We start from the raw sequence: 16,320 nt of genomic DNA on the forward strand, positions 1-16,320 counted from the left end.
ACCCGTATCTATAAAAAATATGAAAATTAGCAGGGTGCAGTGGCATGCAACTGTGGTCCCCGCTACTCGGGAGGCTGAGGAAGGAGGATTACTTGAGTCCAGGAGAAGTGAGAAGAAAGAGAAAGAGAAAGAGAGAGAGAGAAAGGAGAAGAGAGAAAAAAAGAAAAAGAAAGAGGAGAGGAGAGAAAGGAAAAAGAAAAAGAGAAAGAGAGAAAGAAAGAAAGAAAGAAAGAAAGGAAGGAAGGAAGAAAGGAAGAAAGGAAGAAAGAAAAAGAAAAGAAAAGGAAAAGAAAAGAAAAGAAAGGAAGGCTGCGGCATAGAGCACTGAGCAACTTGGCCAAGGTCACACAGCCAGCAAGTGGCACGACCCTGTCTGGTTTCAGAATCCTTGCCCTTGACCATGCTTTGCTCTCTGAGATTCTTGCAGCTCTTGAGCTTTAGAGATGGAAGTTTCCAGCAAGTTCTTTGCAGCAGCTGATGTTCTCTATTAAATGCCAGTGGGGAGCCTTTAAAATATTCAGGAGAGCCTAGGTTCGCAGTTAACATCCTTGTTGTGAAGGCCTGCTGCCATTTGCCATTCCAGGGACAAGTGGACAATGAGTTAAGCTAGGCCAGGAGGGGGTTCAGCCCCCTCCACAAGGCGGGGGTGGCACTTTGTGTCCGGTAACACGCCTGCCCTCTGCGTCGGACCTCACGGAAGGACATGGGAAATGCTGGGCTGTCAGCAGGCATAAACTCAAAAGTTTCTCCTTCAGCTAATTTCAGGGACTGTCTAGCCAAGTGGATGCACAGGATTAGGTAATCCATGGATCCTGTGAGGGCGACTGGTTTAGGTGTGCCCAAGTGCCCTGCAGCCGTCAGAACAAATCCATGCAGAAAGAGAGATGCCCACACCGGCTCACACGGCCTCAAGCCTGCATTGGAATGTGGTTCATGAGCTGGGACCCGGGGTCAGCTGCTGGTTTGAGGAGAGGACCATGAGATGGCTGAATGTGGAGGCCAGGCGGTCTCCCCAGGTGCCTGCCATGTGTCCATGACTGACACAGGCAGGAAATACCAAGAGGGTTCCTGCAGGGTTTGCAAGAAGTGGTGATCCCATGAGCAGTTTCCAGATCGCTAACGTCAGGAGAAAGGGCACAGAAGAGTGTCCAGGGAAGTCCTGCGCCCTGCTTCTCCCTGCCTGGGGCCTTTTCCCATTTCCGTGGTCACCCGTCCACAATGGCTGCACTGTGTGGCCCTTCAGGTGACTCTCCTAAGACACTGAATGACCAAACCCATGGACTGATTGACGTGGGAGGAGATGAGGCAGGTGCTGGAGCCACCTGGCCCAATGCACAGAGCCAGAAGGGCTGTTGTGGGGAGGGTGTTATTGTTTTAGTGGGTGCAGCAAAGGGTGGATCAGCCAGCTGGATGTGGTAAATTGTTATTTACAGCTTCTGAACCTTTAAAAGAAGAACTTTGCCAGAATCAGTCTTCACTCCAGATGGGCATCACCATGAGGGCCCTGGTGCCTCTGCTGTCCCTGTTCCTGCTGGGTGGCCAGGCGCAGCATGGGTCCGATTGGACCTACTCAGGTAAGCCCCTGATTCCTGCATGCTCCCTCAGTTACCCTCATGACAGGACAAGCGCCACCCCTCGCCCTGCCTTTTTGTTTTTTTGGAGCCGCTCTGTCGCCCAGGCTGGAGTGCAGTAGCATGATCTTGGCTCATGCAACCTCCACTTCCTGGGTTCAAGTGATTCTCCTGCCTCAGCCTCCTGAATAGCTGGGACTACAGGTGCATGCCACCACACCCGACTGATTTTTGTACTTTTAGTAGAGACGGATTTCACCATGTTGCCCAGGCTGGTCTCGAATTTCTGACCTTAGGTGACCCGCCCACCTCGGCCTCCCAAAGTGCTGGGATTACAGGCGTGAGCAGCCAAGAGGCCTCCATGAGGGGCACTTCCCAGGACGGCCAGGCAGCCCACACGCCGTCTGTTGGGGTCTGCTCATTGTGGCTTCAGGTGTTACCTTTTTGGTGTCTCAGAGATACGGAGAACAAGCTGAACTTAAATTTCAAATAAGGAAAAGGACGAAATAGCTTTCCCCCTTCACCTACTCCTGACTCACTTGCAGGCTTTTTTGCTTTAAATTTTTTTCCACCAACGATGTTGGCTGGTTTGAAAGCCCTCTCACTGCTTCTCTTCATAAAACCATTTACTCTGTTGGTCCACGTAAGTAGAAAATAAATTTCTTAGAAAGGACTCTCGGTAATCTCACAGAAGGTGCTGCAGGGTTTGCGAGACCTTCTTTCCTGGAAATTTCATGGTAGACAGTTTACCTGGAACGTCTTGAGATAAGATACTTCCTTTAGATGGTCTGTGGGCTGCCAGAACCAGACTTCTTTTTTTTTTTTTGAGATGAAGTCTCTGTCGTCCAGGCTGGAGTACAGTGGCATGATCTCGGCTCACTGCAACCTCCGCCTCCCTGGTTCAAGCAATTCTCCTGCCTCAGCCTCCTGAGTAGCTGGGATTATAGGTGTGCACCACTGTACCTGGCTAATTTTTTTGTATTTTTAGTAGAGATGAGCTTTCACCATATTGACCAGGCTGGTTTTGAATGCCTGACCTCATGATCCACCTGCCTCAGTCTCCCAAAGTGCTGGGATTACAGATGTGAGCCACTGAGTCTGGCAAAACCAGACTCTTTTTTTTTTTCTTGAGACAGAGTCTTGCTCTGTTGCCCAGGCTGGAGTGCAGTGGTGCCATTTCAGCTCACTGCAACCTTGCTTCCCGGGTTCAAGCAATTCTTATGCCTCAGCCTCCTAAATCGCTGGAATTACAGGCACTTGTCACCATGCCCAGGTAATTTTTATATTTTTAGTAGAGATGGGTTTTACCACGTTGGCCAGGCTGGTCTCAAACTTCTGGCCTCAAGTGATCAGCCCACCTTAGTCTCCCAAAGTGCTGGGATTATAGGCATGAGCCATCGCCACGGGCCCCAAACCAGACTTTTAAAATGTGAAATGTAAAATCCTGGCATTTAGAGCATGGGTTCTGGTCCACGTGTGAGCCAAAGCTAGAATGCATGTTTAGTGTCACTGTAATGACACTAAACAGCCCTTTCCAGGGGCAGCGAGGAGTGCTTCTTCCTGCGTCCTCTCCTTTCTGTACAGGACCATGGATTGGGGCCCATGAGAAGGCTGGCGGCTGCTGGCTGATGCAGGAGGTGAGACGAACATTTGCCTCCTGCAGAGTCTTCCCCAGCTCAGCTGCTCAGGGATCATTCCTTCAGGGTGGACAGGATGCTCCGTTAAGTCAAGGGCAACGAAATTAGGAACATCCTGGGAAGTTCAGAAAGTCCAGCCAGCTCCGACCAACCCCTTGGTTCCCGAGCACAGCAATCTTACACGCCTGGCAGTGCCTTGGGAGCCCAGGGCGTTTTGCTTCATTTGGCTTCCTTTGGCCAAGCAGTGCCAGGAGGTGGTTCAGAGGTGAAGGAAGACAGAATTCAGAAAATGAAGGCCTTGTCCTCCCCAGGCTCTGCCCAGCCTCTGAGGCAGTGGGGCTTCCTGGAAAGTCACTGGGGGCCGGGAGAACTTGGGAGTAGCTTTTGTAAATGCCTTCCACGAATACCTGAGAGGTGGCCCAGTATTGACAGTGCCCTGGGCATCTTGCTCTGAGAAGGCATTGTGCTAGATTGCCTCGATTACAAACCAAAAAGCTGTGAGAGGCCCCAGTACAAGCACTTTTCTTAAAACAAGCTGTGGGCTGGGTGAGGTGGCTCACACCTGTAATCCCAGCACTTTGGGATGGGTGGATCATGAGGTCAGGAGCTCGAGACCAGCCTGGCCAATGTAGGTAAAACCTCATCTCTACTAAACTCCAAAAAATTAGCCAGGCTTGGTGGCATATGCCATAGTCCCAGCTACTCGGGAGGCTGAAGCAGGAGAATTGCTTGAACCTGGGAGGCAGAGGTTGCAGTGAGCCGAGATTGCGCCATTGCACTCCAGCCTGGGTGACAGGGTGAGACTTGGTCTCAAAAAAAACCCAAAAACCAAAAAAAACAAGCTGTATACTCACCACACACCTACCCCCTGAACAGGGAACAGCGGCTGGATTCTCCATGTCACATAGATGACACCAAGCTCCACAGCTGTTTGGGGGCCCAGTCACCTATGATAATGACTCACCTTTGTTACTCTGTCCCCTACAATTATCAACGCTCCCTGAAAAGATAAACCTCCTTATGAGGTTTTTAAAAAGTATTCACTCTGGTTGTCCTGGAACCTGATGCTTCCTTAGTTTCCCTGAATCCATAAGTGCAGACCCCGAGGTGGTCTTTGCCATCCTGGGAATTTATAAAAGGGGCTGGAGCAAGAAATGGTGGTGAGGGGTCCTGCAGTGTGGGGAGGTGGGCCTGTGTTCCTGTTGGGGGCATGGGAGGACAACGGGGCCATTGAGAGGGAATGAGGAAGAGTCCCGGGGAGCGGCATAGGAATAGCAAGCTACGGACCCCTCCGTGCATCAGTCTGCTGGAAAGAAGTCAAAGGAGAAGAAAAAAGTGATGTCTAAAACTCTCTCTGCTTGGACACGGTGGCTCGCACCTGTAAGCCCAGCACTCTGGGAGGCCGAGGTGGGCGGATCACCTGAGGTCAGGAGTTCGAGACCAGCCTGGGCAACGTGGGGAAACCCTGTCTCTAATAAAAACACAAAAATTAGCCAGGTGTGGTGGCGTGTGCCTGTAAGTCTCAGCTACTTGGGAGCCTGAGGCAGGAGAATTGCTTGAACCTGGGAGGTGGAGGTTGCAGTGAGCTGAGATCAAGCCACTGCACTCCAGCTTGGGTGACAGAGCGAGACCCTGTCTCAAAAAAAACAAAAAACAAAACAAACAAACAAAAAAGACTTTCATTGACTTCAAAACAATGAGTCTCGTTCCCAGGGCCAGCGGTTGCCACAGGAAAGTTAGAGGTTAGCACCAAAGCCCCCCAAACACCAAAGTCCTTGGAGCTGAAGTCGTTGTTTTTGGCCTCATTCGGAGGGCCCCGCTTCTGCTTTCTAGAAAGTGTCCTGTGGGCCCCCGGCCTCTGGCCTGGTGAGGTTCCTGCAGAGCGAGCTTGGCCAGGCAGCCCCTTCAACTGTCTCTCTCCTGTTTCAGAAGGAGCACTGGATGAGGAGCACTGGCCGAAGCACTACCCCCACTGTGGGGGCCGGAGACAGTCACCCATCGACCTACAGAGGACGAAGGTGCGGTACAACCCCGCCCTGAAGGGGCTCAACCTGACAGGCTACGAGTCTCAGGCGGGCGAGTTCCCCATGGTCAACAACGGCCACACAGGTAAGGGGAGGAGGGGAGGGGCTCCAGTCCACAAGCTGCCCCTGGCAGCCTGCGGGGGAAGGCAGGTGACACGTGCCCCTGCCAGGAGTGGCTTGCACAGAGACCCAGAGCACGGCCTCAGAGCTGGGGGCCTCCGACATGCGGGTTGAACATGAGGACTGACGGGCCCGGAACCGGGTGGCTCTTCCAGAGAGGGCAGCGTGTCTTCCACTCAGCTCCCTGTCCCTGCTGTCCCCTTCCTGCCGCGTTATCCTCTTACCCCAGCTCACCCAACCCGCCCAGCAGGTGACAGGCAGGACAGGTTGTGCTGCTGAAGCCGCCCTTCCCACACAGGCTCTCTGTCCATTAGCTCGGGTCAGCTCTTCCGCCTTTCCTATATTGTCTATTTAGCTCAAAGCACCTGACAGGCAGGACCAGAGTTTCTCAGAGGTTTAAGAAGAAAGCTCTGGTTTTCTGCTCTCTACAAGAAAGAAGGTGAAGGGTCAGGCAGAAAAAGCAGGGCCATGGGGATGCCCCCCTTCAGGATAATATGAGAAACTGAATTTTTTTTTTTGAGACGGAGTCTCACTCCGTCACCCAGGCGGGAGTGCAGTGGCGTGATCTTGGCTCACTGTAGCCTCCGCCTCCCAGGTTCAAGCGATTCTCCTGCTTCAGCCTCCCGAGTAGCTGGGATTACAGGCAAGCACCACCGTGCCCAGATAATTTTTTCATATTTTGAGTAGAAACGGGGGTTTCACCATGTTGGCCAGGCTGGTCTGGAACCTCTAATCTCAAGTAATTTTCCTGCCTCAGCCTCCCACAGTGCTGGGATTACCGCATGAGCCACCGCGCCCAGCCTGGAAACCGCGCTTTACGTTTGCAGAGCTTCCTCCAGATTTTCCAACGTGGCTCGACTCGTCTGAGCCTCGTGACAACCCCAGAGGGGGCATTTTTTAATGCAGGAAGTCTCAGGCCTCAGGAGGTCGAGGGACTTGGCCAGGGTCACACAGTGTCTAATGGCCAAGATGGGCTCACGCCCCCAGATGTCGGTCTTCTTTCCTTCGAAGGCACCGCACTCTCTCACTCCTGGCTGGGTTGAGACAGTTCCCTGCCTGTCACACAGGGATATGACAGTCACTGGACTTGGCCAGACATGGTGGCTCATGCCTGTAAACCCAGTACTTTAGGAGGCTGAGGTGGGAGGATCACTTGAGCCTGGGAGGTCAAGGTTGTGGAGAGCCAAGATCTTCATTGCACTCCACCCTGGGCAACAGAGAGAGATCCTGTTTCTTAAAAAAAAAAAAAAAAAAAAAAAAAGGTGGAGGGGTGACAGGACTTAGTTTTCTTATCTTGCACAATTAAGAAAATAAAACCGGTCGGGTGCAGTGGCTCATACCTGTAATCCCAGCACTTTGGGAGGCCAAGGCGGGTGGATCACCTGAGGTCAGAAGTTCGAGACTAGCCTGGCCAAAGTGGTGAAACCCTATCTCTACTAAAAATACAAAAATTAGTCAAATTAGTCAGGCATGGTGGCCCAGCTACTTGGGAGGCTGAGGCAGGAGAATCACTTGAACCCAGGAGACAGAGGTTGCAGTGAGCCAAGATCGTGCCATTGCACTCCAGCCTGGGTTAAGAAGAGCGCGACTCCATTCTCAAAAAAAAAAAAAAAAAAAAACCGATTGTCCTTTATGGGGCTGGTGAAAGTAGCAAATGGGAGAATGAAGCTCTGTCTGTCGAAGGGCTCAGGTTTATGTGGTCAGGAGCCCTGAAATACACAAAGAATGAACAAAAGCCTCATTTTCATCATAATGTCAAGCTTCTGTTTCCAAAATTACTCTCTGAAGCTTCCAGATTGGCAGTTGGAATCTTCCTCCTTATCGTCTGCTTGGGGAGAAGGGGTGAAGCACAAAGGCCAGAGGCAGTGGCTTTGTTCACCCTTCCTGGACAGCGAGCTGAGGGCTCTGAAGGAATAAGTAAGGAAGAGAAGAGCCCAGCTTCCCACGGGGCTTGCAGCGGCTCCCTCCTCCCAACTTCCAGAGGACCCTCTACCTTCTTCCTTTAGGGCTGTGCTCAAATCTCTGTGGTCCAGAAGCCTGTTCCTTTGGGGTTCTCACCTCACATGACAGAATGCTGGACATTAGAGTGCACCCACAGTTCACATTAATTATATATATATTAAAATTTTAAAAATTATTTGAATTTTACTTTATTTTTTTGAGAAGGAGTCTTGCTCTGTCACCAGGCTGGAGTGCAAAGGCATGATCTCGGCTCACTGCAACCTCTGCCTCCTGGGTTCAAGCAATTCTCTTGCCTCAGGCTCCTGGGTAGCTGAAATTACAGGCATGTGACACCATGCCTGGCTAATTTTATATTTTTAGTAGAGACAGTGTTTCTCTATGTTGGTCAGGCTGGTCTCAAACTCCCGACCTCAGGTGATCCACCCGCCTCAGCCTCCCAAAGTGCTGGGATTACAGGCATGAGCCACCGCGCCCAGACAAAAAAAAAATTTTTTTGAGACACAGTCTTGCTCTGTCACCCAGGATGGAGTGCAGTGGTACAATATTGGCTTACTGCAACCTCCACCTCCCAGATTCAAGCAATTCTCCTGCCTCTGCCTCCCTGGTAGCTGGGACTACAGGCCTGTGCCACCACGCTGGCTAATTTTTTTATTTTTAGTAGAGACGGGGTTTGGTCATATTGTCCAGGCTGGTCTTGAACTCCTTGCCTCAAGTGATCTGCCCACCTTGGCCTCCCAAAGTGCCAGGATTATAGGCATGAGCCCCTGCAGCTGGCCATAATTCTATTTTTTGGTGTAAAGGTTTTTTTTGGAGACAAGAGTCTCCCTCTGTCACCCAGGCTGGAGTGCAGTGACGCAATCTTGGCTCACTGCAACCTCTGCCTCCTGGGGTCAAGCAATTCTCATGCCTCAGCCTCGTGAGTAGCTGGGAGTACAGGCATGTGCCACAACCCACAGCTAATTTTTGTATTTTTTTGTACATTTGGGGTTTCAGCATGTTGGTCAGGCTGGTCTTGAACTCTTGGCCTCAAATGATCCACCAGCCTCGGCCTCCCACAGTGTTGAGATTACAGGTATGAGCCATTGCACCCAGCCTAAGGTAAAGTATTTGAAAGATTTTTATAATTTAGCTTTTGAAGTTATATGGCTATTGCCACTGCCTATTTTTCAGCAAGCTCCAAGCATATTCGGGAATTCCACTGAAGGGAAAAGAAAACTAATCTACAAACTTTGAATCTAAGGAGATTTTGACGAACAGTAAGCTTAACAATAAAGTTGACATGATGTATTAAAGACTTGCTAATTTTTGGTTTTGCAGGGTTCTTTTTTTTTTGAGACGGAGGCTTGCTCTGTCACCCAGGCTGGAGTGCAGTGATGCGATCTTGGCTCACTGCAACCTCCACCTCCTGGGTTCCGGAAATTGTCCTGTCTCAGCCTCCTGAGTAGCTGGGATTACAGGCATTATTGGTGTCTGCCACCACGCCCAGCTAATTTTGTATTTTTAGTAGAGTCAGGGTTTCTCCATGTTGGCCAGGCTGGTCTCGAACTCCTGACTTCAAGTGACCTGCCCACCTTGGCCTCCCAAAGTGCTGGGATTACAGGCATGAGCCGCCACGCTCAGCCAGGTTTTGACAGGTTTCTAATCACATGCATTGAGCAATCCTTTCAGCGTCATGGAAATCCTGTGTTCCATCTGTTCATCTCTTCCTTCCTTCCTGAACCCGGGCAATCATTGATCTTGTTATTTGACCCATAGTTTTTCCTTTTCTAAAATGTCATACAGTTGGAATCACAGCGTGTAACCTTTTCACACTGGTTTCTTTCACTTTGTAATGTGCATTTAACGTTCCTCCATGTCTTTTCATGGCTTGATAGCTCATTTCTTTTTAGTGCTGAATAATATTCTATTGTCTGGATCAATTACAGTTTATCCAGTCACCTATCCAAAGACATCTGGGTTGCTTCTCAGTTTTGGCAGTTACGAGTAAAGCTGTCATAAAACCTATGTGCAGGCCAGGTGTGGTGGCTCATGCCTGTAATCCCAGTACTTTGGGAGGCCAAGGTGGGAGGATCACTTGGGCCAAGGAATTCAAGACCAGCCTGGGCAATGTAGTGAGACCCACAAAAGTAATCGAAAAATTAGCTGGGCATGGTGGCTCAAACATATAGTCCTAGCTTCAGGAGGTTGAGGTGCGAGGCTCACTTGAGGTCAAGGCTGCAGTGAGCTATGATTGCACCACTTCACTCCTGCACTCCAGCCTGAGCAACAGAGCAAGACTTTGTCTCAAAAAAAAAAAAAAAAAAAATCCATGTGCAGATTTCTGTGTTTCAACCCATGTGGGTAAATACCAAGAGCATGCGTGATTGTATAGTAATGTCAGAGGCATTTGAACAAGAATGACCCCATCTTGAGTAGGGGCTGGATAAAATAAGGCTGAGACCTACTGGACTGCATTCCCGGGAGGTTAAGGAATTGTAAGTCACAGGATGAGACAGGAGGTCAGCACAAGACACAGGTCATAAGACCTCGCTTATAAAACAGGTTGCAATAAAGAAGCCGGCCAAATCCTAGCAAAATCAAGATGGCCACGAGAGTGACCCCTGGTCGTCTTCACTGCTACACTCCCACTAATGCCATGACAGTGTACAGATGACACGGCAACGTCAGGAAATTACCCTATGTGGTCTAAAAACGGGGGTGGCATGAATAATCCATTCTTGTTTAGCATATCATCAAGACATAACCATAAACCTGGGCAACCAGTGGCCCTCGGGACTGCTCTCCTTATGAAGCAGCCATTCTTTATTCTATTACTTCCTCTTTTTTTTGGAGACAGAATCTTGCTCTGAGGCTGGAGTGCAGTGGTGTGGTCTTGGCTAACTGGAGCCTCTGCCTCCTGGGTTCAAGTGATTCTTGTGCCTCAGCCTCCCGAGTGGCTGGGATTACAGGTGCACACCACCATGCCCCATTAATTTTTGTAATTTTAGTAGAGATGGGGTTTTGCCATATGGGCCAGGCTGGTCTTGAACTCCTGACCTCAGGTGATCTGCCTCCCTTGGCCTCCCAAAGTGCTTGGATTACAGGTGTGAGCCACTAGGCCCAGGCTCATTTTTTAATTAAATTTAAATTAGATTCAAGATTTTGTTTTTTTGGGAGCCAGAGTTTCACTCTTGTTGCCCAGGCTGGAGTGCAATGGCACGATCTCCAATCACCACAACCTCTGCCTCCCAGGTTCAAGCGATTCTCCTGCCTCAGCCCCCTGAGCAGATGGGATTACAGACATGCGCTACCATGTCTGGCTAATTTTGTTTTTTCAGTAGAGATGGGATTTCTCCATGTTGGTCAGGCTGGTCTCCAACTCCTGACCTCAGGTGATCCTCCTGCCTCAGCCTCCCAAAGTGCTGGGATTACAGGCATGCGCGGTTCAACATTTCAGTAAAGAGAAATTCAAATTGAAACACAGGCTGTTGAGACAAAGACAAATTGCTACAAAATTTCTAAAACGAACTCCCAGTTTCTCTGTTTTGCTGCAGACTAGTAACAGTTGGTGGGCCGGTAGACCATTAATATATATCGTCCAGGTGCGGTGGCTCACACCTACAATCCCAGCACTTTGAGAGGTCAAGGCGGGTGGATTGCTTGAGCCAAGGAGTTTGAGACCAGCCTGGGCAACATGGCGAAATTCCATCTCCATAAATAAACTTAAATATTAGCTGGTCATGGTGGCGTGTGCCTGTAGTCCCAGCTACTTGAGGGGCTGAGGTGGGAGGATTGTTTGAGCCTGGGAGGTCGAGGCTGCAGTGAGCTGAGGTCATGCCACTGCACTCCAGCCTGGGTGACAGAGTAAAACCCTATCTCAATAAAATACATATTTAAAAATTTCCAAAATATATTTTATAGGCTCCAGAAAAGCTTAAATGCCTGAGGTACTGGACCTCTAGTGTTTAGTGTCTTCTTAATACACACTGTTTTCTTAATACATGCTATTGGCTACTTTATGAAGTTCCTTGAATATAGGGACAATCACTTATTCATCTTTTCATCACAGTACCTGCCACAGATCCTGACAGAGCAGATTCAAAATGTTCACTGAATGGTGCATTTGAGCAGAAAGGACTTGAACATAAAAGGAAACATCCCCAAATAGGCGCCCATGAGTAATGCAGAATTCTGCACAGGGTTTGATCTTTGAATGCTCGGTGGGGAGGTGGGAGGCCGATTGTTTCTTTTTCAACGTTTTTTTTGAGACAGAGTCTTACTCTGTCACTCTGGTTGGAGTGCAGTGGCTGTGATCTTGGCTCACTGTAAGCTCTGCCTCCTGGGTTCAAGCGAGTCTCCTGCCTCAGCCTCTCAAGTAGCTGGGGTTACAGGTCTGCATCCCCACACCTGGCTAATTTTGGTATTTTTAGTAGAGACGGGGTTTCTCCATGTTGGCCAGGCTGGTCTCAAACTCCTGACCTCAAGTGATCCACCTGCCTCGGCCTCCCAAAGTGCTGGGATTACAGGTGTGAGCCCCCATAATTTGTCCAGCCTCAACTTTTAGTGAAATAGCTTTTCACTAGAAAAATTTCAAAAGTAGTACAGAGATTTCCTACATACTCTTCACCCACTTCCCCTGATACTAACATCTTATAACGATTGTACAATTATTATTGAACTAAGGAATTTAAATGATACAACGCAATTAACTCCAGCCCTCATTTGAATGACATCACTTTCTCATTCCCCTGTTTTTCTGGCCCAGGGTCCAATCCTGCATTCCACGCTGCACTCAGAACCATCAGGTCTCTAAGTCTCCTCCAGTCGCAGTCAGTTTCTCGTCTTTGACTTGCCGTTTCTTGAGCGCAGCAAATGCTTGGATTATGTAGCTTTTCTCTTCTGATAATTGGTGAAATTGAGTTCACATGAAGCGGAGCAGCCTCTTCTGGAAGCTGAGTTCTTTTGTGGATCTGGAAGTTTCAGCCAGCTGACTTTTGGGGACAGCCAGTTAACTTTCGGCCTCGCCTTTTCAAAACCACAGCGACAGGCTCAGGGTTGTGGCTGGTTTCTAGCTGGGCCGGTGAGGGCCTGTCGGTGTGACCAGAAGTGACACATCCCGTCTCCTTTGTTTTGGGGAAATGAAATTGTGGGGACCTCTCTCGTTTCCCCTGTGGTGCTTACTGCCCGTTTAGGGAGCTCTGTTGGGGTCCTCAGCTCCTTGGCTCTGTTCGCTTTGCACGCATCCTTTTAAGGCTCTGCCATCCATCCTTTTCTAGCAAGCATTGATTTTTGAGGCCAGCCACATGTCCAGCTCTAAACACAAAGCACTTGTTCTGCCAAAGGGCCGGTGAAAACCTTTCAGGCCAGATTCCTGCGTTACAGCACATGACGTTATAAATTTAATCACAGCTCCCTGCTCCTTTAGACAATTTAGAAAGGAAGAAGGGGGCATCTGACGGGTTTTAAATACCTCCTATTTGCTGTCTTCCAGAAAACATGTTCTTGTGTACAACCACCTTTGATGACTTTAAATAGGAAGATCTTGCCGGGTGTGGTGTGGCTCAGACCTGTAATCCCAGTACTCTGGGAGGCCAAGGTGGTCCGATCACTTGAGGTCAGGAGTTCGAGACCAGCCTGGCCAACGTGGTGAAACTCCATCTCTACTAAAAATACAAAAATTAGCTGGGCTTGGTGGTGTGCACCTGTAGTCCCAACTACTTGGGAGGCTGAGGTGGGAGGATTACTTGAAGCCAGGAGTTAAAGGCTGCAGTGAGTTGCTGCACTGAGTCACAATTGTGCCACTGTACTCCAGCCTGAGCAACAGAGTGAGTGTCAAAAAAAAAATAAGAAAAAACAGTTCTAAGCGGCCCCACTTCCTATTCTGACACCTTCGGCAAATTCTGAAATTGGCCAGAGATATAGCAGAATTCTAGTTTCCACGCCCATTGGCCGTAAGTTTTCAGGATCTTCCCTTTCCTGGGGTCCTTTTCCAAGCTGGACCTGCCACTGTGTGGCCCTGCCGCTGGTCCGTGGGCTCTGGGCGGGGAGGTGTGTGCTGGGGAGAGGCACCTGCCCAACCTGGTTTCCTCAGGGCCTGGCCTCCATGCTGACCTCACCCTGTGCCCTGTGTGCAAACCCCACTTCTCCTTCGGTGACCCTGCTCATGGCATTCTAAGCCAGTTATGATACCGGCTTGTCCCAGGCTCAGAGAGGTGGGAGGTGAGCAGAGAAGCTCCCTGGTCTGCAGGCCTGACCCCTCTGTGCTCACCCACGCCTCTCCTCCCCACCTCGTCTCTCCAGTGCAGATCAGCCTGCCCAATACCACGCGCATAACAGACGCCAATGGCACCGTGTACATAGCCCAGCAGATGCACTTTCACTGGGGTGGTGCGTCCTCGGACATCAGCGGCTCTGAGCACACCGTGGATGGGATCAGACACGTGATCGAGGTATGTGAGGACCCCCACTGCGTCCTCTTTCCTTCGAACCCTGTAGTCACTTATTTATAGACAGATTCTCTTCTCACTCTGTCGCCCAGGCTGGAGTGCAGTGGCGCAATCTCAGCTCACTGCAACGTCTGCCTCCTGGGTTCAAGTGATTCTCCTGCCTCAGCCTCCCAAGTAACTGGGATTACAGGCACATGCCAGCATGCCTGATAAGTTTTGTATTTTTACAAAACATTGGCTGGACGAGCTTTCACCATGTTGGCCAGGCTAATCTCGAATTCTTGACCTCAGGTGATCCACCCACCTCGGCCTCTTAAAGTGCTGGGATTATAGGCATGAGTCACAGTGCCCGGCTGTCACTTTTCTTATTAAAACAGCCAAGGCTGGGTGAGCTGGCTTATGCCTGTAATTCCAGCACTTTGGGAGGTCAAGGCAGGGGAATTGCTTGAGCCCTGGAGTTTGCAGCATAGTGAGATCATGTGTCTACAAAAAAATAAAATAATAAATTATCCTGGAGTGGTGGCATATGTGTATAGTTCCAGCTTCTGAGGAGGCTGAGTGGGGAGGACCACTTGAGGCCAGGAGGTTGAGGCTGCAGTGAGTCCTGATTATGCTGCTGCACTCCAATCTGAGGACAAAACAAACAGCCAAAAGACTCTGTGCAATGGCAGCAGTTAAGTCATCCTGAAGTTTTATTTTTTATTCACTCAACAGCTATTGACTGGTCACCACTCTGTGACCGGGGTACAGGCAAGCTCCTGCCCTTGCAGAACTCAGGCTGCAGGACAACAGCCCACAGGTGTGGCGAACTCTCCTTTGTTTCAGCTGGATTTCTATGTGTTAGATTTTCTTTCCTTTTCTTTTTTGAGACGTAGTTTCACTCTTTCGCCCAGGCTGGAGTGCAGTGGCGTGATCTCGGCTCGCTGCAACCTCCGTCCCCTGGGTTCAAGTGATTCTCCTGCCTCAGCCACCAGAGAAGCTGGGATTACAGGCACCTGCCACCACACCCAGTTAATTGTATTTTTAGTAGAGATGGGGTTTCACCATGTTGGCCAAGCTGGTCTGAGTCTCAAACTCTTGACCTCAAGTGATCCGCCCACCTCGGCCTTCCAAAGTTCTGGATTACAGGCATGAGCCACTGCACCAGGCCTGTGTTAGATTTTCCGAGTTCCCTCTTTTGCCAGAATTCGTCTTTAAGATGACTACAATTTAACAGTGGCTATCTGGGACAAGGAGGCACAAGCTCATCCTCCCGGCAAACCGCCAGACACCCCAGGAGAACCCCGGCTCTGCCAGCTCGTCTGCCTGGAGGGAGGTGTGGTCAGGGAAACACCCTGGAACTGCCATCTTCCAGATCCACTCTTGCTCTTTTCATTCTTGGGGAAGTTTCTGGTTGTGATGAATAGGATTTGCAGCCCAGAGGGAGGGAGATGGAGGTCCAAGTTGCTGGTGTGGAACGGACTGAGGCCTCAGATGGAGCCCCTTTCTTTCTCCTCCTTCTTCCCTGGAAACCTTAAGCATTCAAATCGCTGTGAACTGCCCTTGACCCACCCTGCCTTGCTCTTACAGATTCACGTTGTTCACTACAATTCCAAATACCAGAGCTATGAGACAGCCCAAGATGCGCAGGACGGCTTGGCTGTCCTGGCAGCCTTCGTTGAGGTAAGCAGAAACCACCCACGTGTGTCTGCATCTCAAGTCATAGGTGGATGTCCAAACAAGGTGTGAAGTCTGGTTGAACAGTCTTCTTTATGATCACTCTTCATCCTCTCCCGAGCTCACAGCTCTTGGAGAACTTGACTGGATGAAGATCGACCCTCTTCTTCCAGCTCCTGCTCACGGTCACTGTGCTCCTTCTGTGTCATCAATCTCTGTCATCAATTGGTTAACTTGGGCAAGCTGACTTAAAAGAGCTGGAATCACGGAGGGGCTGACTAGACACAGATGGTCTGAAGGGCAAGGGGAAACCCGCAACCCAATCAGACAAAGGCAACACCTCAGCATTTGTTTTATTTTTTTTGAGATGGAATTTCACTCTTGTTGCCCAGGCTGGAGTGCAATGGTGCAGTCTTGGCTCACTGCAACCTCCGCCTTCCGGGTTCAAAGGATTCTCCTGCCTCAGCCTCCCAAATAGCTGGGATTACAGACACCTGCCACCACACCCTGCTAATTTTTGTATTTTTAGTACAGACAGGGTTTCACTATGTTGGCCAGGCTGGTTGAGAACTCCTGACTTCAGGTGATCCACCCACCTCAGCCTCCCAAAGTGCTGGGATTACAGGCCTGAGCCACCGCGCCCAGCTAACACCTCTGCATTTCTGGTCAGGAGTTCGAGACTAGCCTGACCAACATGACAAAACCCCATCTCTTCTAAAAATACAAAAATTAGCTGGGCATGGTGGCAGGAGCCTGTAATTCCAGCTACTGGGAGGCTGAGGCAGAAGAATCCCTTGAACCCGGGAGGTGGAGTCTGCAGTGAGCTGAGATCCTGCCACTGCACTCCAGCCTGGGCAATAAAGCTAGACTCCATCTCATTAAAAAAAAAAAAAAAGTCTAGGTGTGGTGGTTCATGCCTGTAATC

At 50.0% G+C, this 16,320-nt stretch overlaps 1 protein-coding gene across 2 annotated transcripts in view; it reads left to right on the forward strand.

Annotated features, from left to right (window-relative positions):
• Positions 1 to 1,475: 1,475 nt before the first annotated feature.
• Positions 1,476 to 16,320, forward strand: part of CA6 (carbonic anhydrase 6) — a 28,950-nt gene continuing 14,105 nt past the window's right edge. For both annotated transcript variants that reach the window (XM_064363716.1, XM_064363715.1), the window contains exons 1-4: positions 1,476 to 1,574; positions 5,138 to 5,317; positions 13,594 to 13,742; positions 15,309 to 15,401. In XM_064363716.1, coding sequence (XP_064219786.1) covers positions 1,484 to 1,574; positions 5,138 to 5,317; positions 13,594 to 13,742; positions 15,309 to 15,401 — 513 coding nt within the window. In that variant the 5' untranslated portion in view covers positions 1,476 to 1,483. The remainder of the gene's footprint in view (positions 1,575 to 5,137; positions 5,318 to 13,593; positions 13,743 to 15,308; positions 15,402 to 16,320) is intronic.

This window comes from Aotus nancymaae, unplaced genomic scaffold (genome assembly GCF_030222135.1).
Source record: "Aotus nancymaae isolate 86718 unplaced genomic scaffold, 86718_ANA_hifiasm-v0.15.2.pri h1tg000053l, whole genome shotgun sequence".
Classification (NCBI taxonomy): domain Eukaryota; kingdom Metazoa; phylum Chordata; class Mammalia; order Primates; family Aotidae; genus Aotus; species Aotus nancymaae.